General features: G+C 39.8%; 3 protein-coding genes and 2 long non-coding RNA genes across 14 annotated transcripts in view; 2 read left to right on the forward strand and 3 right to left on the reverse strand.

Moving 5' to 3' along the window:
- LOC103394590 (uncharacterized) overlaps positions 1-21084 on the forward strand; it is a 315109-nt gene that overhangs the window by 183947 nt on the left and 110078 nt on the right. The window lies entirely within an intron of this gene.
- Positions 2720-6659, reverse strand: dnajc8 (DnaJ (Hsp40) homolog, subfamily C, member 8). Its single transcript, XM_008331957.2, has 9 exons — positions 6530-6659; positions 4559-4660; positions 4429-4485; positions 4252-4318; positions 4021-4115; positions 3855-3926; positions 3625-3716; positions 3454-3529; positions 2720-3375 (listed from the first exon to the last, which is right to left on the reverse strand). The coding sequence occupies exons 1-9, from the start codon at positions 6596-6598 to the stop codon at positions 3250-3252; spliced, it is 756 nt and encodes a 251-aa protein (XP_008330179.1). The 5' UTR covers positions 6599-6659; the 3' UTR covers positions 2720-3249.
- The window catches only part of LOC107989950 (uncharacterized), a 48664-nt gene continuing 32252 nt past the window's right edge, over positions 4673-21084 (forward strand). For both annotated transcript variants that reach the window (XR_003052730.1, XR_001761471.2), the window contains exon 1: positions 4673-5582. This is a non-coding gene — a long non-coding RNA (uncharacterized LOC107989950). The remainder of the gene's footprint in view (positions 5583-21084) is intronic.
- On the reverse strand, positions 7250-14673 carry LOC103394583 (heterogeneous nuclear ribonucleoprotein R). Of its 6 annotated transcripts, none has more exons than XM_017041008.1 (15): positions 14490-14673; positions 13794-13961; positions 13558-13676; positions 13362-13469; positions 13147-13260; positions 12831-13025; positions 12586-12721; positions 12274-12479; positions 12023-12172; positions 11691-11812; positions 11060-11598; positions 8831-8891; positions 7945-8005; positions 7585-7713; positions 7250-7371 (listed from the first exon to the last, which is right to left on the reverse strand). In XM_017041008.1, exons 2-12 carry the CDS (start codon positions 13948-13950, stop codon positions 8857-8859), a joined length of 1881 nt encoding a protein of 626 aa, XP_016896497.1. In that variant the 5' UTR covers positions 13951-13961; positions 14490-14673; the 3' UTR covers positions 7250-7371; positions 7585-7713; positions 7945-8005; positions 8831-8856. The 6 variants fall into 6 exon arrangements, with proteins under 6 accessions (XP_016896497.1, XP_016896498.1, XP_024921070.1 ...); XM_017041009.1 differs by having other exon boundaries at positions 7945-8008; XM_025065302.1 differs by lacking the exons at positions 7250-7371; positions 7585-7713; positions 7945-8005; positions 8831-8891 and adding an exon at positions 9801-10857.
- On the reverse strand, positions 15053-17824 carry atp5if1 (ATP synthase inhibitory factor subunit 1). Of its 2 annotated transcripts, none has more exons than XM_008331963.3 (4): positions 16503-17824; positions 15866-16389; positions 15453-15565; positions 15053-15357 (listed from the first exon to the last, which is right to left on the reverse strand). In XM_008331963.3, exons 1-4 carry the CDS (start codon positions 16924-16926, stop codon positions 15216-15218), a joined length of 1203 nt encoding a protein of 400 aa, XP_008330185.1. In that variant the 5' UTR covers positions 16927-17824; the 3' UTR covers positions 15053-15215. The 2 variants fall into 2 exon arrangements, with proteins under 2 accessions (XP_008330185.1, XP_008330186.1); XM_008331964.3 differs by having other exon boundaries at positions 15923-16389; positions 16503-17822.

Genomic DNA, 21084 nt, shown 5'->3' on the forward strand with positions numbered 1-21084 from the left:
GGACAGGACCAGAGGAGAAACAGTGGATCTGCTGCTGCAGCTGCTCCCATGATTCTTCACACATGCCTCTCCATCTGTCACTCACAGACCTGCTGAGCTTTAGTCCATGGACTTGTTTTACCTTAACTCACTGTCTGTGAGCAGTCGGTACAGTCTATTTCATTGTTGAATTCAGTGTTTGTTTTTGAATTTGCTGAAGGTCTTTTTTGTGTTGATCAGTGGAATCAGGCCTAGAAATAGTGTTCAACATTGAAAGTCATGTCAATTTACTTCACAGATTATCTAAAAAGGTCTTGAAATGTAGCCTACCTATGACACAAAATAAAGAATATATACATTAGGAAGTAAATCCCGGGCCACATGAACACCAGACTTCAGACATGCCTCCAACAGTTGGCTGTAATTGTTCAATCATATTGGAGAAACCACACACTATTGATCCCGGAAGCTTTAAGTCAATGGACCAGTGGATGGAATGAGTCACTTAGAGGTTTTAGTCAATGAAGCTGCAGGAAATGCTTAACTGCTTAACCAACCTGTCCATCTGTGCAGATTTGTATCATGCCAGGTTGTGTTTTTTACTGAAACAAAGGGATAAACACATTCTACATGTTTTAGTGTTGATATGAGAACAAAATCAGATGGAGATTAATTTTTTTTTTCTCCCATGTCAAAGTGGTTCGTTTCCTGATACACGAAAAACATCAACAAATCCTTGACGAAGGCCTGATGCTAAAACGTGACGTCTGAGAGACGTGCCTGAGTATGTTTTGGATTTGATACGATTAAAATCAGACACTTTTTGAAATAACATCCATCATGGAACTTTTTGACTCAGTTAACACTGACCTTGTATGTTTTTTTTCCGGTGGTCAGGTGTTTGTCTCTGCTGTTCTGTTAATCAGATAAACAAGGCTTGCGTCTGATGCTAATCCTGTTTGTGGAGCACTGAGGTCATTGGTCAAATCCCCGTAAGATCAGACTGTGACACAGCGAAGGTTCCAACACCAGGACATGACGAGAACGGCTCCAACAACAACAGACACCGTTTGACAGTAAGTCCATTCAATGGTATGGTTTATGACTAGAATTGAGTTCTTCTGCACTGTTGTTCTTATGTTAATGTGTTTGTTTTTTCTTTTGTAAATAGGAACATAATTCCCTGCAAGCTGCCGGAGAAATTAGGAAAATAATACAAGTCTGAAAATGGATTCCTTCCTATCTCTGGGCGCTCCATTGAAGCACTTCACCAGCTGGGTTTCAACCAACAAAGCTCCCAGAAAAAGAGGAGCCAAGAAGAGCCAGTCTGTACGCAGGAGTAGCTTCACTCGCAGGAGGAGCGTGAGTAGGAGGAGAAGTCTCCCCTGCAGTGGCCAGAAAGTCCCAGACTCCTGGCTCAGAGTTTATCAGGAGGAGCTGAAGAGAGAACGGTTCGTAGTAGTAGAGTTAGTTTCTACTTTGAATGAGCAGCATTTCCATCTGCTGTGGCTCAGGTTGTTTGTTATTTTCTTTTGTTGAAGGAAGAGACAACAGGCTCTGGTGGCCAAAAAGAACAGTGAGAAGACTGTGAGAAAACTGAACTTCAGGTCCCACCACTGCCTGCCGAGAGTGAGTCAAGTAAGGTCAATTCAATGTCACATAAAGACTCTGAGCAGTTCATGGTTAAATACATTCACCATGGGTTTATCTGGGTTTGGCCTAAGGAACTATGATCCTTACTTCAACCAGTAATTATTTTTTTGTGTTTTATGTAGATGCATTTATAAATAGTGGAAAGATGCATTGTGTCAATAAAATTAAACCAAGCACTCAACCTTGGGGAACCCCAAAAATTAAACTACAATATCAATAATTCAAATCTATAATATAATTACAACTTGGACTAAAGTCTAAACAAATCCAGGATGTCTGATCCTCTATATAATCATAGGCTTTAATTTTTATTAAACCTTGGTATATTGGATCTAATTGACAGTAACTAGTGGATAATGTGTCTATTTTTTTTGTTTGTTTGTTTTACTTTCATCATCCTCCATTTATCTTCACTGTAACCAGTAACTCTCCCTCTGTTCTCGGGAGCATTATTTTTTGCTGCCTTCACGTACTTCAAACTCTACATTACCTTCAAACTACCCACCCACTCCTATATATACACTACAGACCTTACGTTTGGCATAGTTGTTAAACCGGACTTCCACTGGAGGGCAGTAATAAGTCAAAGTTGATTTCAGTACTGTGTTTGTTAATTAAATTGCGCACTAAATAATACTAAAGAACGTTAATTATATGAAATATTTATATTACGTAAATAAAACCAGAGTTCTGTTTCAGTTTTGAGCAGGTTTGTCTTCTTTTCCCTGTTTCTTCACCACCAGAGCTCCACAACCAGGAAACCAGCCCCAACTAAGGATGATTCCTTCTTTAGAACCTTCCAGGGCCTCAGTCTGCACGAACTGATAGGAGGAACTAATGCACCGCCCGCTACTACTTCTGCTGTAGGAGGAGATCAGTGCAAAGTCATGTGACACCATTTCAGGACAGGCGGGCTTTCCATATTGTCTCTGTGAAGTGCTCTTAGTCAAAACTGAAGCAAAATGAAGGATGAACTGGCTTTGATGTGTAGTAAATGCAGGGTTTTCAGTGTGTATTTGGTCTTATGTTGGTCTAGATTCTAAAAATATGTTCAAGATGAAATCATTTTGAAGCCAAAGCAAAAACGTAGCAGAGAAATGATTTTTTTTATTGAGTCCAAACAAAATTATAAATTCTGCTTGGTGTCGATACTATGACTGCGTGTCGTTAAAACACACAAAACTACATGAGTATGACCGTGCACGACAGAAAAGAACACAGGAAAGAAATATTGGTAACAGTGACATTAGAATTTAAAGCAGACTGATCTGAATAGTTCAATTTCCCGAGGGTCTGGTCTGTTTGTTTCTTCGATCAACCAGATTTGGGGCTCAGTTTTTGAAGAATGACTTGTTTAAACCAAACTTTATTTAAAAAAAACAACAACAACAAATAATGAAATCCTTATCAGTTAAAGAAATAGAAAATCTGTGGTTGATCTTTCGTACATGGGTTCAGATCACAAATACAGTATGTACATTAGAAAACCAGGTACAAAACTACCATCAGCGCCCCCATGCCACTACACACTTAAATGCAGACAATGAGGTGAAGATATGCAGGGTTTTTGTTTTAATAATTGATGAGCCTAATGTAGAAAAGTCCAATTTTAAACAATTATTCCCTCTGTTCCATCTTGACTTTCGGAGGCTTGAGGAACGTTCTGTTCTTCTTCTCCTTGGCCTTGCCTTTGCCTTTGGCCTGGAAGCTCCTCCAGCTGTCCACACGCCCGTCTCTTGTTTCCTGCGACAAATAAATATTTGTAAATTATAGAGCCCAAAAGTTTAATATAGAAAATGAATAGATGGGTGAGAAAGGCACCTCAAAGTTCTTCTGCCATTCCCTGTCTCGCTTAGCTTTCTCAGCCGTCTCGATTTCCTCTTCTCGTGCCCTTTTCCTAGGTAATGGTAGGAAAAAAACTTTTTGGAAAATCTGATAAAAACGATAGATGTAGTTGTCACGTTTAGATCCTAAGAAAAACCCAAAAAAGACCTTTCATGCATATCCTTTGCTTCCCTTTCCTTCCTCTTGATTTCTAGCTCTGCGAACAGCTTCATGGTTTGTTTATACACTGCCTGCCTAAACTGAAAAGATTGAGGAGTTAGATTTGCTCTCACATTAACTGGCCACATTGAGCAGAATCATTTTCATAATATAAAAAATAATATTGTTATCAGTTAAGTTACATTTTTCTAGTAATATTTTTTTATTTAATTACTTACTACTTCAGGGTCATCCTCCTCCACATCCTGTGGCTTCCCATCTTTCTTTAACTGTTTCTTTTTCTCCTTTACCTTTATATGAAGTTACAGAGGAAGAAAATGTCTCACAGACTCCAAGAAAAGTAAGGCAGAAAAATGATTGACATAAAACCACATTATCACACACCATGTGCTCCACGTATTCCTTTCCTGCATGAATGACATCTATAATTCTCTTCTTCTGCTCTTGATCCAGTAAGAGTTTGTAGGCTTTGTCCACAGCTACAACACAGTATCACTTTCAGAAAGTATCAAACTTAGTCTGCACTGGCTAAGGACAAGGAGTGAACAAAGAATAAAGCCTAAACGTACAAATTGATCATTAACAAAAGTGGCCACACAGCATTTAGTCCATTACCTTCGAAAGCCAGCTGTGCTCTGTCTGGGTCGTCCTGGTTTTTGTCTGGATGGACCAAAATAGACAACTACAGTTGAAGAGGGAGAGACAGATGATTAGCATGGTCGTAAGACTCATTAGTACAACGATGGCTAACAGCACAGAAATCTTTTTTTTTTAACCTGCTGTTTGGCTTACCGCTCGGAATCTTTTCTTCAATTCATTATCTGTAGCATCTGGGTCAATTTGCAAGACCTAGGACATATGAAATATTGTGTACATTATCTTTTTATGTAAACAATCCTATAGTCTAAGTGGTTAAATTTACCTCAAATGGGTTTAGATTGAAATATGAGGAACCAGGTCGGAGCAACCGGTCAATCTGCTGCTTCGAAGTTAGCACAGAGTCTCTTTTTTCAATCTGTTTCACCTGGTAGGAAAAACAAGCACAAACAAACAAACAAAAAAAAGAGAGAGAACAGATTAAAAACAGGAACTGTTTTTTTTTTTCATGTATAAGAAACTAATCACTATTTTTATGGCGCAGATGTCTCAGTTCTGTTAGTGAGCATTCGGGAGACAGCGACATAAACGAACGTACAGTGACACTGCTCAGACACCAACCAGCCCTCTCATTTCTTTTTTTAAGATGAGACCATTTTAAGATGTGTGAAACAGCGCCCCTCTAAATGTTAAGTGGGCAATGAGCGTTGGAAACATGCTACTGCAGGCTGGACTGGCTTCCCTTGGTGGAAACAAGGTATGATTAACCAATCAGGTGAGGCTATTATCGTGACACTGCTCTCCTGTGATTAGTCAGGACAGTGTCAAGGGAAGCGGCGAACTCGAATAGCAGTGTGGCATTAACGTCATTGTCGTTATTAGTTATAAGACTTGATTTGTTTCGGTAACTTGGAAGGCTAGAAAAATAAGAAAAAAGAAAATTAATTTACTAAACTACCGCCACAGCAACTCCAAATTACGTCAGACGAGAGGCAAACACCAAAACTAGAGCTCCGTACTAAGAGGAAGAACCGTTTCAATGAGGAGAATTACGTCCGAGTGGCTAGCTGGTAGCTCGAAACTTCTGGGGCTATTTTCTCGCACTGTCTCCATTTTGACAAGGGTCCCTGCTCTCTAAACAACACCTAGGCTACCAGCACATTATTCACCGAACTTCCAACCTGCCTCGGCCAACTGAAAAGCCCGGGAAATCAAAAAAGCACATTGACTGCTGTGAAACGGAAGTTGGCCAAGATATCCATTGACTGTTGTTGTGGAGGACCCAAAGTCCAGTGGGAAGTTGTACGACATGATCCCTGTCATATTGACGGCCTTCCTCTTCAAATAGGGTGAGCATACAGCATTTCTTTCTATGTTCTTTCTATGCTTAATAGTTACTGAATTACCCAATTGGCAATGTGTGTTATATTTGATGTTGTGACTATAGTCCTTATTGTGTATATCTTGCATGATTAAGCAACACATGAGTTCACTGAAGTTGTGGTTTATTGTTGTTGTTGATGTGGAGTGACGGCCCGAGCTGTCTGGACACTTCCACCTTTCAGGTGTGCTGTTTATAGCCACTGGTACTGGGTTGTTGTGTTGCTGTATAATGAACATTAACAATATTATTATATATGTAAATGATGAGGTAAAGTAAAAGCATTTGTGTATCTCACATAGAGCGTGACGTGGACGTCAAACTTAACGGCTTCTGTTTGAGTGTGTTGGATTCGCATCTTTCCAGTATCAAATGTGTGCTGTGTATTTAATATATGGTTGTGTTTTTGGGAGGGTGGTTGCATCAATTGAGTTTGTTTGTGTGTGTATTTTGAGTAACTCAGGGAGAGAGAGCGCATCGGTGCTCAAGTGTCGGTTAAATGAAAAACGTATGTAAGCCCTGGTAAAATGATGCTGGGCGCTGTAGTAGTACATCCGTAGTATCTGTAGTAGACTACCTGGAATAGCAACATAACCATTGTAATATACGAATTTCTGCCCCTATCTCTGAAAAAGATACACAGCTTAGAGATTTTGTCTGACTTAAGCTTTCTCGGAAATTTTCCTCACGTTACGCCACTGTTTATTAATGACAATTAACGACGTGACCTACAGATCATGTACTCGTTTGTGCTAAAAACATGCAGCTCCTCCAACGTTAGCATACTGTGGACAGCTGACATTCGCGACTCTGAAGCTTCGCAGACGATCATCGAGTGCACCGGAGCGTATCAGACACGGACTAGCGTGTATATACACCACTAACAACCACAAACTCAAACAACACTGGCCATACCTCCGTGTAAAAGCTTTGAAATAAGTCATCTGAGGCGTTCTGTGAAGACTCTCCTCCGGCGGCCGCCATCTTGACCAAGCTTTACGTGTGACGCGCTACCGGCACGTGACCATTTGACCAAAATTGACGTAAAAGCGTTTCAGCTGCTAAAAGATGGAATTATTGTATCTAAAACGACGCTGTCTGTAAATAAATAAAATAGACATTTCCATATAAAAAGGCACACCTTACAAAGTCATTAACTTATAATTCACAAGAGCTGTATCAGGTTTTACTATAAAAATATGATTTTATTTTGACGTGAAATGACAGGAAGTTAACGCGAATTGACTTCCGCGATCACGCAAGTACCGCGCGTTTTCAGTCATATTCCCGTCACGTCCACGTAAGTGATGTGTACAATGACTTTGCAAGACAGATTGTAAATATATACCGACATATAATGGTCTGTATTCCAAACAGCAACTATAGTACTTAAATTCTAAACATTTCCCCCTAACAAAACCCATACAGTACAAAAAATGACGTGTGCAGTAGATGAGGCTGATGCTGGCTCATAATTAACCCTCTGATTCAACCACCAGCCATCATAACACCTAATACATGGCCCATCCTGATGTTTGCTACCATTTCTAACTAGTTTTACATTCCCCTACTTAAATTCACATGTAAGTAACATTATAAAGGCTTAGGCAACACAATGTGGCACACAAACAATGGTTTACTGGTGAAATAAATTATATTTTATATTCAAGTAAAGGGCAGTTTTCAGTTACAGTAATGATTCTCTGTAGACGCCCAAGTCTCCTAGATGACTGGCCAGAATATCGATCTGCAGCATCCTGAAAAATAAAAATTACACATTAGACTACCGATCGTTTTAGCCTTAAAGTATTAATACTAATATTGTTAGATCCCTTCTGCCACTTACAAAAAGGTTATGGAAGACTTTACGTCCACCTAAGAGACCTACCAAGTAATCTTTTGACTTACCAAAGACTTATTTAATGTTTCTAACCCTGGCAAAAAAGACTGCCACCACTCACACTCCTTACCTCTGTCACCAAGACTGCAGCTTGAGTTTTTGCATGTGCAGATATTGACTGTCACACGCCCCGAGGTGTATTTGATCACAGTGATCGGTCTTATGTGCACTTTGTGGAATATCTTCATCAGCCTTTTCGCTAGACGAGAACACAAAAGATGCATTAGCAAATCTTAGTAGTTTCCTACCTGTCAGAATGTAACAGGTTTAACATAGTTAAAAATAATGTGTCAATTTAGGAAAATTCCCCCAATTGCTTAAAAAAGGGAAAAAACCCCCCACAGGACTTACTCAGAAGAAGTGAAAGGAGAAAAAAATTGCGACATCAAACATTTGTTTCAAAATGTAACAAAAACACAAACATTCTTACCAATCATTGCATTCCATTAGTGTGAACTCATTCACATGGGTGGGGACAGCTCCTTTACTGCCTGCTGACAAGAGGCAACATATAAAGACAGTTCGGACATGACAAGAAAAATTCAAAATGCTTCAGTACATTATGGCATTTCATTAACAATCTTTTGCACAGTATAAATAGTTGTTATAATAACTATTATTTAAGTCTTACCTGTGAAACCTAAACAATGTAATTTCCTTTACCGACACCTAGTGGAGTTCTCTAGTATGTGCATTTTTGATGCGTGTCCTTTGTTCCGAAATGAGTCAATTAAAACATAATTTAAGACAGTGATCCCATTGAATCAACCCGAAACTTTGAGAGCGACGTTCGATTTTATTAGTTGCCTATAAATAACATATTTTAAGATTAGAAAATTACGAAATAGACGCTGCAACATGTACAGGGAAAAAAAGCCCCAGTGCAACTCGGCAACTGCTACCTCTAGTGGCGAAAACGTGGAAAGGTCCACCCCAACCCTTACAGTCACACATCTGTGCAGTCGACTAAGAAAAAGCAGGTGCTTGCTCAGTTTTTAGTACCTTGTTCTTAGTGCTGGCATATCTTCTTTCCTGGTGTTAAAATCAAAGTAAGCACCAGTGATTGGCTTTAAAATAAAATGTAGTTAATGTTTGTGTGTACTTCAGACACTGTGTTGAAATGATTTTTGATATTTTGATTGTCTTAGTCATCCTTTACAAATTAAAAAAAGAAAAGAATTCCACCAAAATTAAAAATCCCAATTTTCAGTATTTTACATTAGTGGCTAAGGACAAATAACCAACTACTTTTTCCAGAAGTTACAATTATTGCAGGTAGAGGAGAGGAGACAGTACTCTGTACAAGGCTAGCTCACCCTTGAGTACCGTTCAGGTGAGTTCCTCATTCTAGTGGTGCCGCCCTCAATGCTTCTCCACCTAGGCAAGTTGGAATAAGAGGACAGACACATGAAACAAAATGCAATGATGGCACAAACAGGCAGTTGCTATAAAAGAGCAGGTGAATATACCAGCAAAAAAACACTTCAGTTCAGAGATTCCTTATAGAAATCTATTTAAATTTGCTGCTCTAACTGATATAACGTGTCAATATAACAATGTTGTGAGTGTAGGAAACACCTCACCAGTGTCCAAGATTGTCCTTCATTATTAGGTTAACGTGGACAGATGTACAACGGTTATAGATCAGTAAGTATGTGTATTAAGAACCTCATTATTAACCACAAATGCATAGTTAGTGCAAAAGCACCAAAGAAGTAATAATGAAGTATACTGCTGTCATATGAGTACTAGGGCTGTCAAAAACTGTGATAATTCTTTTTTGAAATTTAGATTAAAATTTTTAACCCATTCTAAAGCATATGCAGAATAATGTGCACAGCATGTCTAATAATTCCACCGTCCACCTGCATATTCTTTCTCTAAAACACAACCAATAGAAATGTTATTTACATAAGCATCCTGAACTTCAACACTATCTCCAGTTATCACCCTATGGTCAGACACCCAGCCTTACTGAGCAAAGGGCAATAAGTTGACACACTGACTTAACCAGTCACTGACCAGCTGAAACACACAAATCCACCTGCTGTTATTAATTTGGACACTGGATTGATCCCAATAAATCATGATTAATTGGGATCAATTCACAGCTACTGTGTGATTAATCAGAATCTAAAATTATCTTTTGACAGCCCTGAGTACTACACTACAATCCTGTGGAATATTTGTAATTAACATGGTAAAATTTCCAAACTTATAATCAGCAAAAACATTTTCTTTATTGTTTTCCAATGACAAAAAACATGTTTGACTGATTTTGATTGGACATTGATAATGAATGAGGTGAAGTTTACAGTATGCTTAAGCAATTTGTTCTTCTCTCACTAAATATGAAAAAAACAACACTTGAGTGAAGCAGTTTAAAGACAGGCACAATCTTGGGCAATGGTAAGAAGTTACCTTCTTTTTTTAAAGTCTATCGTCATAATGCGCTTTCAAGAATTTAACTGCAGGAAATGCTGAAAAACAAAGGGTTAGAATCCTGTGATCCATGTACTGTCGCAACACCTTTTAGTTCTCTCAATGCTCTGGTCCGGCTTTTTGCAATTTCAGTCTTTAGTGATTTCTTCTGAGGCAGAATTTGACAATTCACTTGGAGAAGTTCATCCAAATGTGAGAATTGAAGTCAAAATCAAATCAAATACTGAATGACAACACTTAATTTGAGTATCTTGACAATTGGCTGATGCTCAGCTGAGTTTTATTGAAACGGAACAAACGTAAAAGTTATAAATACAAAGACCATCAGAGACAAACTGCTATGGCTCTTAAGGTAAGCCAAACCAAATTCTATTGGGAAAAGTTTGAAGAGAACATATGAAGTTATGATATCAGTTTAAAAAAAACACAATTTTTGTCTACCTCTAGAAATGCTAGGCATACACATTACAAAATGTCTTCCTTCCTGTGGATTCTTTTCTCCACTGCTGCAAAAAATGAAGTATGAAGCACTAACCATATGCATTTATTTACAAGCAAGTCCCTAAGCAACTATGATAAACCACAAATAAAGGGAGTACAAGAAGGAGAGGGGGAGGGAAGGGGTATGGACAAAAACCTTCTGCAAGGCAAGGTCAGTATTTAATGTCCTCTCAGACTTTTGAGAATGAATGTCCACTTTTTTTTTTTTGGAAATGTTCATGGATTGCTTAAAAGAATCAGGAACAAAAAGTAACAATAAAAGTGTTTAGTGTTTTTTTTTTTTTTAAAGACACATGTCCTAATGTAACCGTAGGAGTAACAAATGATTCACCACAACGGTTACGTTCATTTCTTCAGCCAAAAGGCTTTCCAGCCAATCATCTCGAGCCAATTCTGGGATCTGTCCATTTGAGTGAGAGATATATACAGACTTATCAAGATGAAGAATAAAAAGTGATTCAAAAATTGTTGCCAATCCTGCTTTTTTTTTGTTTTTGTTTTTTTTTTCACATTGCCAAATACCTTTTGGTGCATCTACTTCCACTGCTGCCCATAAGAATCTTGTGAAAACTCCATGGTGTCATTACTGTAACCATAGTTACCGGAATAGTCGGCCCCCTGCTGTAGAGGCTGCTGGGCGATGGGCTGGGATCCCCAATTCTGTTGGTTGTTGGTCTGGCGGCGCTTGGAGTCAGGCTGGTTGAACACATCTGCCTTCCTTTTCCCACCAACATTTCCTCCACGGTTGCCTCTGGCTCCACGAGGACCACGGCCCCTCTGTGGCTGGAAGGGGGCTCCTCGGCCACCTCTGCCTCCTCTTGGACCACCAATGGGTGGCCCTCTCTGGGGGTACCCTCCACGGCCACGTGCGGGTGGTGCTCCACGGGACCTTGGTGGAGGTGGGCCACCCCTGGCGGGGCGGGTACCACGGCCCCTCATGCTGTACACATCTTCATAGCCATAATAAGGGTCTTCATAGCCGCCGCGGTAGTCATGATAGTCGTAGCCATAGTAATCGTCATAGTAGTCTTCATAACCATAGTAATCTGGCGGGTAGGCATAACCCCCTCTGCCACCACGACCCCTTCCTCGGCCTGGTGGTGGCATGCGTGGTGGTGGGTAGTAGTAGTAATCATCAAATCTGCAGAAAGTGGTAAAACAGTATTCATCCATCGTTTGTTTTAATGGTTAGGGTCATGCAGTTGACCGGCAGAGTGTATACGTCTAGCTCACCCTGTGTTCCTGGTCGTCTGCCGAGCAGCTTGGCGCTCTTTCCGTTTCTTGTCTGGGGGCTTTGCCAAAACAATTTCAATTTCCTCTCCTCCTAGCTCCTTCCCGTTCATTTCATCCATAGCCTTAATATTTATAAAGAAAAAACATAATGTTACAATGGTGCAAAAGTAATGCTAAAAGAAGAAACGCCATTATTTTATAGACCATGTGTATTATAGTCCTGTGAGGGAGAAGGCTCTGTCTTCTTTTGTCAATAACGTCTCAACAAAACCTTTGACTTTAGTTATGGCCTCAAACTTTTTTTTGAATATTATATAGCAACACAGTCTCACCTTCACAGCAGCATCCCTGTCTTCAAAATGAACAAAAGCATAATCTTTGAGTTTCTTTACTCTCTCCAGTTTTCCAAACTGAGAGAAGGTCTTTTCCAAAAGCTCTTCTGTCACTGCTGTGGCCAGCTTCCTAACAAAGAGGACCTTTACCTAAAAAAAACAAACAAAAAAAGATACAGACCCAATGCAGAGAATGCAGTATTGTGGCCGGTAGAGAAGAGAAAAAAAATAACAGGACAAAACTTGTCAACCTTGGCCATGACTTCTGGGTCTGGTTCAGCAACAGGGTCAGCCCACTCCACAGTGACCGGGTTCCCCCACACCTTTATCTTGCCACTCATTAAGCGGCGGCGGGCCTGTGCTGCTGACTTGTGATCCTCATACTCTAAGAAACAGAAGCCGCGGTTTTTCTTCTTGTCGTCTGGTTGGTGGTACAGTATCACCTCCTGGAGACCGTCTGAAACATTAAACAGAGAATCTGAGGCTTAGCTTTGATGCAATTTATGGTAAAAAAAAGTAGTGTTAAATGTAGGGTCAGTTTTCAATGTTATTTAAAAACTGACCTGTAAGTTTGCCAAAGTCTTCCAGTATACTTTCCCTGGTCTTGTTCTTTGGAATTGATCCCACAAACAGTCGATTGTTTGCAACAGATATACACACTCCCAAGTACTTGCCAGGGCGAATTTCGTGGTTGTCGCACTATAAATAAAGCACAATTATTATTATCAATAAGTAGCACTTTGTTCAGAGTAAGTGTTGATGATTTGGAACTACAACTCTCACACACTATTAATCACAGGGCACTTACGAGCTTCACTGCCTTTTGTGCATCATCCTTATTGCAGTAGGTAATGAAGGCATATCCTCTGTTCTGCCCAGTGAGAGGGTCCATCATTAACCTCAGGTCCCAGATTGTACCAGCAGATTCAAAAAGTGGCACCAGCTCGTCTTCATACAAATCTCTAGGAATTTTTCCTACAAACACCTGGTGAGCACAAGAGATCTGGGTGGACCAGTGTAAGGACTTTGTAATGTGTGCTGTTTAAGACAATATTGCGGAATTATTAACAATAAATGCCAAGATTGCTACTTGTGGTCACTGCTAAGAGGTGTTAATGATCTACCTCAGTTCCAATGCCTGGTTGTACACCTTTGAACACATCCTCAGGAGGGGGACCTCCATATTTCCTCTGCCCCGTTGTGACATCTAAGGTGTATCCTGTTCGTTCCAATAGAGCCTGAAAAATACAACGTTATCAAATACTCCACACACAGAAAGACAGTATATTACTGTAATCATTGGCTTATTTCTCACCTCTTATAAAACACAAAAGTTTACCTTAATTTTTGCCTCATCCGGACCTTTTGTGGACTCTTGAACTTTGCTGCCTTGCTTTTCCCTCTGTCGGTATGTCTTCATGACTCCACAGAGGAAAGCACTTTTGTTCTACATTGTAATGCAACATGTTATTTTATTTTTTTATAAACACAAGAACAGTCATGAATAGCGTAATGTGCTGTCTCTACACAATTACCTGTACGTGTGACAGATCACTCTCTCTAAACTGCTGGAGTACAGTGAGCGCTCCCTCCTCATTGAACTCCCTTAGTGCATCAATTGCCCTTTCATCTAGGTCAGAATATGCAACCAGCCCTAAAGAGAAATGAGAAAAAAAAGGTTGGAGCATTGGTTATAATTTATTTTATTTAGGCCAATAAAAGTCTTTTTTTTTCTACTTTAATTGTGTGTGATTTGAAGGCAGTGTCCTACCCGTCTGGAAGATGTTGTCTAGGCTCTCAGCCACTTTTTGGGTCAGCCCAGCATCGATGAGTGTTTGATAGTCGTCAGTATGTGTTGCGGTCACATCCATGGGCTCCTCTTCCTCCTTTAGAGGGGCAGAACTACCGTTCACCTCAGCGTCAGCCATTCTCCTGTTACCTGCGACCAAAATAACATAGCAAAATTATTTTTATACATTCACTTTTTGTCAGATGTTTTCTAATTGACCATGAATACAGCGATCTTGGAAGTGAATACAAAACCCACGTGGTTTATGAATTATATATCGTAATGCATATTTAATAAATTATGTCAAATGTTAAAACCAGCATATTTAGTAGACCGTAATATCACCACAGCAGATAACCTAGGCATTCTAAGTAACATAACCCGGTCACGGAATACACAGTCGCCGTCCCGCCCCCCTCACATGCCGCTCGCAAGCTAACTACATAAATACCTGCTCAAAATACGGACGAGAGCCAAACTACTTGGCGAGCATATAATTAAGTCAATGTAGCAGCTTTATAGTGGCAAATAATATTTGAAACTCTTCGGTTTATATGTTAGGTCGATACATGTTTCCTGGCCGACAGGCTAACGAGCTTTAAAGCAGGCCTTGTCGTGCAGACACATTCTTAAAAATCAAACACAGCAGCCGTGAAAAACACAGTTAGCAAAACTTACCAGTCAAAAACAGAAAACTGACCGAGACGCGATTTTAAAGCTTAAAACTAATGATTTGTCGGACTTGAAGAATTGTCAACTAACGAAAAAAACGTTTCTGTCTGACCCACAAGACAGATTTCCAGACAGCAACGGTCTCGTCGTCGGCTCGCCCGAACAACGCCACCGCTCCGTAAACATCGCGAGAAGATGGTGGAAGAAACAAGCAGTAGTTTGGGTGTGTTCGTTTTTGTGTCGGGGTATATGAAAAAGGCGGACACCACGCCGCAGAATTTATTAACAATCCTCCCCACTTCACGCTGGACACGTTTACATTGAATTGATAGCAAGTAAATCTAAGAGTGCATACATTTTCATAATTTTGAAGCAAATTACATTCAACTTCTTTGAACCGCGCACCAAGAACGGCGACCGAAAATGCCAATACAGTATTCAAGTACCACTCCAGCCCAATAGAAATACTATTCTGCACCCTCTTCACATTAAGGATCAACGTTCTTCGTTTCAATAAAACTCTTATAGATTACCATGTATAAGACAAACAGTAAAATAAAAGACATAGATTATTGTATAATTGAAATGTTTATTGTTTTCCCTCTTTTGCATGTTGTCAGCATTAAATGCAGGACCTGCCTCAACAAGCAGTAAAAAAAAAATCAATTATCTGATCAGATCATCTACTTTGCAATGATATGAATTGATTCCAAGGGAAGTGAACTGATGACTTTAATCATCGTGCGTCAGCCTTCTGATTTTGCCCTTGTGGCGGTCGATCTCCTTCTGTAGACGTTCAATCTCCTTTTTATGATGTTCAATCTCTTCCTTGTGATGCTTCCTCAACATCTCCATTTGCTCCTTCTCTTTCTGCCTGCATTTGTGAGTAATGACATTGGAAAATGGTTAGTACCTTATGTAAAACTAACCATACAAAGAGGTTCAACCAACTTCTGATATCCTTTTCACCTGAAATATCGCTCCTCCTCTGCTGCTTCTCTCTTTCCAAATGCACCTCCTGCCTCCCTTATCGAGCCACCTCCACCACCACCTTTGCCTGCTCCCTTGCCTAACTCACCAAGCTGTAAAATAGAGAATATGACAATTAAAATCACCCAATGCATGAATATGGTTAAACTTTGAACATTAGACATTTAGATATGACTGCTAACCATTCAGGACCTGGTTATCTCCAGGTCCTGAAAGTTCAAAGTCAAACAGCAGACATATATTAATAAGAGTAAACAAACCATGTAATGTTTCAGATTTTTTTTATCAGCAAATTTAAGAAAAAAAAGATCTGCAACAACCACAGAAGCACTTTTAACACAAATTAAAAATGTTGTATATTTTAAAACCACACAAAGTGTAATAACATTTACATCATGAAGCAAAGAAGAACTAGTGTGTGGTGCCATGTTATCGAGGAGGTAGCTTGCCAATGATTCTACAGGATTTTCAAAGTTCTGTGGTGAGGCTGTGTTGTGAGTAGTGCAGGAGTATGAAAACATTGGTGGCATCCATTGCCCTGATGTGGTGTGTGACTGAGGCAACAGAGCTTTTGCAAAAGTCTCCATCATGTACATAAACAGTTGACTGTTGGCCTGCTGTCGCTCTTGTATAGCACTGAACCAGCGTTCCTCTGCCTCTTGTTGCATTCTCATGAAGTTTTCAAATCCTGTCTTCAGCTCCTCATGCCGTTTTTGGTCAGCCTCATCCATTTGTCTCTTGTGCTGCATATAGCCTTCCAACAAACTTTCCAAACCACCACTCCCACTTTTCAGTTTTCTATCTTGGGTGCTGGGAGCTCCCCACCAGGGGGTGTCATTTTGTTGAGGACTGGGGCTCTGTGAGGTGGCTGTGCTCTCATCTTCTTCAGAATGAAGTTCACCACAGCTCTGAACTCCTGTTAACACAAATTATGTTACTGTAAACGTGTCACTGCCGAGCCAAACTCGTACACATTTGTATGCACCTACGCGAACGATAACTACTTAAAACGTACCTACAAACACTTACCACGTTTGTCTAAATCACAATTGACGGAAGACTCAGAACGATGTGGTGGCTCTTCAGTGACAGCTGTCAAAGCAACTTCCTCCTTAATATCCACTTCGTGTTCTTGTTGACTGCTTGTTGGTCTTCTGCCCAGTATACCGTCCAGGTCTTTGTACCACACAAACCTACTCTTCTCTTCCACAGAGCTACCTATTTTCTGCGTCAAGTCCCGGACCCAAAAATAACGCTGTCGCAGTTTTTTCACTTTAATGCGACACTGATGTGGAGTTCGATTAAATCCTCGTGCAGCCATCTTCTCGCTGAACAACCTAAAAACCGCAAAGTTCTTGTGTGTGACAACCAGCAAACGCGAAATTTGCTCATCTGACCATATATCGATTAGCGCTTGCACCTCCTCACTGCTCCAAGTCTGGCCTCGAGACATTTTCCAAATTCCCCTGGTTTACCAGGACTATTGCACTTTCGCGCTGTTTACCTTCATTTTTCTTTCTTACCCAAAATGCGCTGCGGTCTACGTCATCGCGTATTTTTCGCCGTGTACTACATTTGCATATGACACGCCCCGATTAAAGGTTTTAATCAATTATAAGCATGCTTAGGCTCTAGTTTGATCTTAATTTTTATATGCAAGCATTGATTTAACTAAACTTTTTGTTTTTATCTGAAACAGGATCCATTAGTTTTGAGTTTTTGTAAGTGTGGGTTTATTGTATTCCATCAAAATCAAATTTCCAAATAGTGTTGCCCTTATATGTTCATGAGTTTTTATTGCGAAGCTAATTTCCCCTGAGCTGAAGAACAGCTAGGTACAAACCCAATTGGGAAATGCTAAAGAAAGACGTCGCTTTATTGAGTGTTTTTTGTAATTGTTTAAAAGTTGATGCACACAATTCCTGTGTTTCCTTTTTGCACACTAACACAGCCACCATAAATAATCATGAATGGTTATTTACACTACAATGAAGCTACAGGACTTGTGGCTCCCATGTTTTCACAAGGCATTGCAGAAAGTTTGTATTGCATGGTTATTTGTCTTTTACATAAAACAAAGTTATGCCATCGCTGATTTCTGTCTATTAGGGTGCAAGGTCTGTCACAGTGTGTGACATTACATAACTGCAGCAGCCAAGAGTTCAGGTTTACAGTGAATAAATGGCATATATTTAGCACATACACTGGGCCATATGGAATACTGTCATTTTTTTTACACCAAAGGCGCTTATTTGACCTACAAACTAACGGGCTAACCTTGGGAGCCTCACTGACTTCTGCTGATAACAACTTGCACATTTTAGCGAGCTAATGCTAATAGACATTTAAAAAAATGACTATTGTCGTCCGCCCCGGCAGTTTACCTGATCAGACGAATATCTTATCTGGGAGACGATGCATCTCCTCAAGTTTGACTTCAGGAGAAACCTTGACATGGTTACTCCGCTGTTATTTGAAGTAAGTAAATGTACTAGACTGTGAGAAACTTTTAGGCGAACGCGGAAATTTGTAGTAAACGCCTGGAATATGGGCGTGGAGAGAAGCACGTATTTTACGTGACTGACCCGTTGCTGCCTCCACATGGTGAATGGAGGGACTTTACCTCTAAGGAGGGTGTACAGTGTAAAAGTGAAGTGAAGGTGAAGAGTGTGTAGAGTTAAATTAAAATTTTTCGGCAGTTATTTTTTTTAATTATGTAGTTTCCATTTGTAAACAGAGCCCTTATTTTTCCTTTATAATGAGTCAGTGTAATTTATTCCATAGTTGTTTTTGTGTTACCAGTGTTTACAGGCTGATGACAGCAGCCTGGGTTGTGTATGTGTTTCTCCACCTGGTGATCATCTCTTAAGTGCTGGATCAAACACATCAACAAGCACAATTGGAAGCATTTCACAGCAAAGGCAGACTGTGGGTGTTTAGAACATATGAGTCATGAAGGAGTCCCACTGATGAAGAGCCCTCTCTTCCAGACAAAGCTAATCACATCTAGGTTGCATGAGCTCACAGTCCTTGACATTCCCCTCCTCTTTGTCTGAATTGTGAAGAGGTGATGGTCAATGAGCGCGGAGGCGCGATGCTGCTGTGCTGACGTCCTGCACCTTGTCAAAGCTGCTTAGAAGTTAGTCAACTAAGAAACACTGAGTTATGTCCTTTTGCTCCACTTCCTAGTGTTACATTGTGTATTGAAGTGCTGGGTTTCTACTGCCACACATCTACCGATGGGGTTTCTGTATTCTAACTGTAATTTGTAATGTGGGACTTTTATTCAGCAAAATCCAGAGCAGCCTCTTGCAACATACTCAAGAATTATTGCATGAGCCATTATTTATTATTGTATTAAATTTGGACTAGTTTTTAGATATATATTTCAGCTATCTAAGCCTTAATTAAGTAAATTAGATTTTATCTTACTATACCTGGCATTTAAAGTCAAACTTTATATAATTTCAGGAAGTTCACAAATAGTGACGTTAAAACCGGGGCAGTGACACTTTTTCAACAAATGGTGGCAGTATAATCTAATGTAAATGATGAACTGAGTGTGGCATCAAGGATAGGCTTTTTTTCCCCCAATGAAATCCGTTTAAAGCAACGACTTTTTCCTGTAATGGTGGACAGCACACGCTGGTATCACTTTTTTTTAAATGGTGATGGAGATTTGAGTGTCATGTATTTATAATGAGACGTGTACTGCAGACACCTGGACATTCACCTGTTGTAAAACTCGTGTTTGACAAATGTAAAAAAGCGTGACATTTAATTTTCCTCTGAAACCATAAATTCTTATTGTTTACCTTGTAGATTAATATCTAATGTGGAAACTTCAGTTACGAAGCAGCATGTAACTGATGAAACAGACAGGAAGTTATTTTGGCGTGTCTGGCAGAAAAAAGAAAAAGACCAGAGTCCAGAAAACTCAGAGAGCTTTTAGTAAGTCTTTGTGCGCTAGGATTTTTTTTCTTTCCACATAGCCATGTAGGGACTTCCGATCCACAGGATGCAGAGCGACCAGTCACCTGAATCCTTTCAGAGCTGCTCACCTTGCTATCTCAAGTGTTGCCATAGGAAATAGTATCCTGGCAACAGCACTAACCTGAGCAAAGACAAAGTAAGGTCATGCAGACAACAAAGTATGGCACCGTGTTACAGTGTGAACGATCTGTTTTCATAACCCCTGCATTCAAGGGCCTTCATTACAAATGTGTTTTGATGTGATTAAGCATTGTTGGAATTTTGATCCTTATTATTTGTGCATATTTTGTCAGCCACAGCCCTCACTGTGCAGACCTTAGGATGTTGTGCATAATAATATGCCTCATACTGATGCACAAGCAACAACTGCATGCATCAGATCTGAATTTCAGATAGGAGCCTTCTGCTGGCAGCCCTTCACTTTAGGATGAAGTGCTGAAATTACATACTGTACTTCCTTTTCCTTGATAGCCTTTGTTTTGGGGTGGATTGGGGGGAGGGGTTTAAAACCTGCAGCCAGTAAGAATTCATTTGCGACACAAACACTGCAGACAATTATGTGCTGTTTTGTTTGCTCAGTGTTTTGGAAGTGTTTAGGCTTCTGGGGCTTTCATTTATGTGCATTCAGACAGTAGAACACACAGTGTTGTGAGCTGCCTGGATGCTGCTGTAGTTGCCATGGTGACCATCAGGACTGATAAAGGGGTTGGGATTGGTTACAAGGTCTTTTCAAACAAGAAACATTGGCAGACAATATTGACATGCCCGGGGCTACATTAGAGAGCGGAAATGATTCACTAAGCAAAGTGATTACAATATGAAGTTTTACAGTTTATATTTTATTGCTGTTATTAAACATGCCTAATGTTTGAGTCTTTAGTCTGAAACAATGTTTCATAAAAGGTGGATTGTGACCCTAAAGATGGGTCACTGTACATTATTGTTATCCTGAAACTAGGTCATAATTCTTTCATCGAGATCAAGTAATACACATAGCAATAGAGACTCGTAAATACCCAATGCATAAGAAGTGCCCCATAAGTTTCAAATTCTATTTGAAATTTGCTTTTTAAATTATAGTGAAGTCTGATTGCTTCTACAACTGTATGTTTGAAAAAGTTAAAATGTCATTATGTAAATATAAAGGGCAATTTAATATTTTTATTGCCATTTTGTACTAATGATTTTATTAATACATGACTAGGCAATACTTCAAAAAGTTTTCATGTGTCATAAATGGACACATTTAACCTTTTCTCTTATGCATACTTTCTATAGAGACTCACTCATTGAGTATAAAATGCCCTTTTCACTTCAGCAGCCTCTTGACGTTCTTTCCCATTCCATCAGTACCACAGCTGGTCATTAGCCTCTCCCTGGCCAGTCAACCCCTGTGGTCAGCATACAATCTGAATGTAAGAGAAATGGAAACGCCCCCTATATGAAACCATTCTCAATAGACTGCTGGCATTTGCCTATGACGCACGCTCACAGCTGCAATCAGCTTCATCTGGTTCTGTTTTTTATATTGAAAATGTAGTTTCTTTTTTATTAAATTGAAAAATGTCCATTTATCAATCAGATGTTAGAGCAAAAGGTCAGGAGATTTATATGTGTC

The sequence above is a fragment of the Cynoglossus semilaevis genome, chromosome 18 (assembly GCF_000523025.1).
Source record: "Cynoglossus semilaevis isolate Cse_v1.0 chromosome 18, Cse_v1.0, whole genome shotgun sequence".
Taxonomy (NCBI): Eukaryota; Metazoa; Chordata; class Actinopteri; order Pleuronectiformes; family Cynoglossidae; genus Cynoglossus; species Cynoglossus semilaevis.

Bases quoted from the DNA above. Each gene is read 5' to 3' on its own strand.
- dnajc8 (XM_008331957.2), bottom strand. From the start codon at position 6,598: ATGGCGGCCGCCGGAGGAGAGTCTTCACAGAACGCCTCAGATGACTTA. The intron at 4,661-6,529 runs GTATGGCCAGTG...TTTTCCTACCAG, and splicing joins TTCAAAGCTTTTACACGGAG to GTGAAACAGATTGAAAAAAG. The intron at 4,319-4,428 runs GTAAGCCAAACA...CTTCAACTGTAG, and splicing joins TGAAGAAAAGATTCCGAGCG to TTGTCTATTTTGGTCCATCC.
- atp5if1 (XM_008331963.3), bottom strand. From the start codon at position 16,926: ATGTCTCGAGGCCAGACTTGGAGCAGTGAGGAGGTGCAAGCGCTAATC. The intron at 16,390-16,502 runs GTAAGTGTTTGT...TTGTGTTAACAG, and splicing joins TTGTGATTTAGACAAACGTG to GAGTTCAGAGCTGTGGTGAA. The intron at 15,358-15,452 runs GTGAAAAGGATA...TCACAAATGCAG, and splicing joins GAGGAGGAGCGATATTTCAG to GCAGAAAGAGAAGGAGCAAA.
- LOC103394583 (XM_025065301.1), bottom strand. From the start codon at position 13,950: ATGGCTGACGCTGAGGTGAACGGTAGTTCTGCCCCTCTAAAGGAGGAA. The intron at 12,173-12,273 runs GTTGACAAGTTT...TGTTTTTTTTAG, and splicing joins ACCCAGAAGTCATGGCCAAG to GTAAAGGTCCTCTTTGTTAG. The intron at 11,813-12,022 runs GTGAGACTGTGT...ATAAATATTAAG, and splicing joins ACAGGGATGCTGCTGTGAAG to GCTATGGATGAAATGAACGG.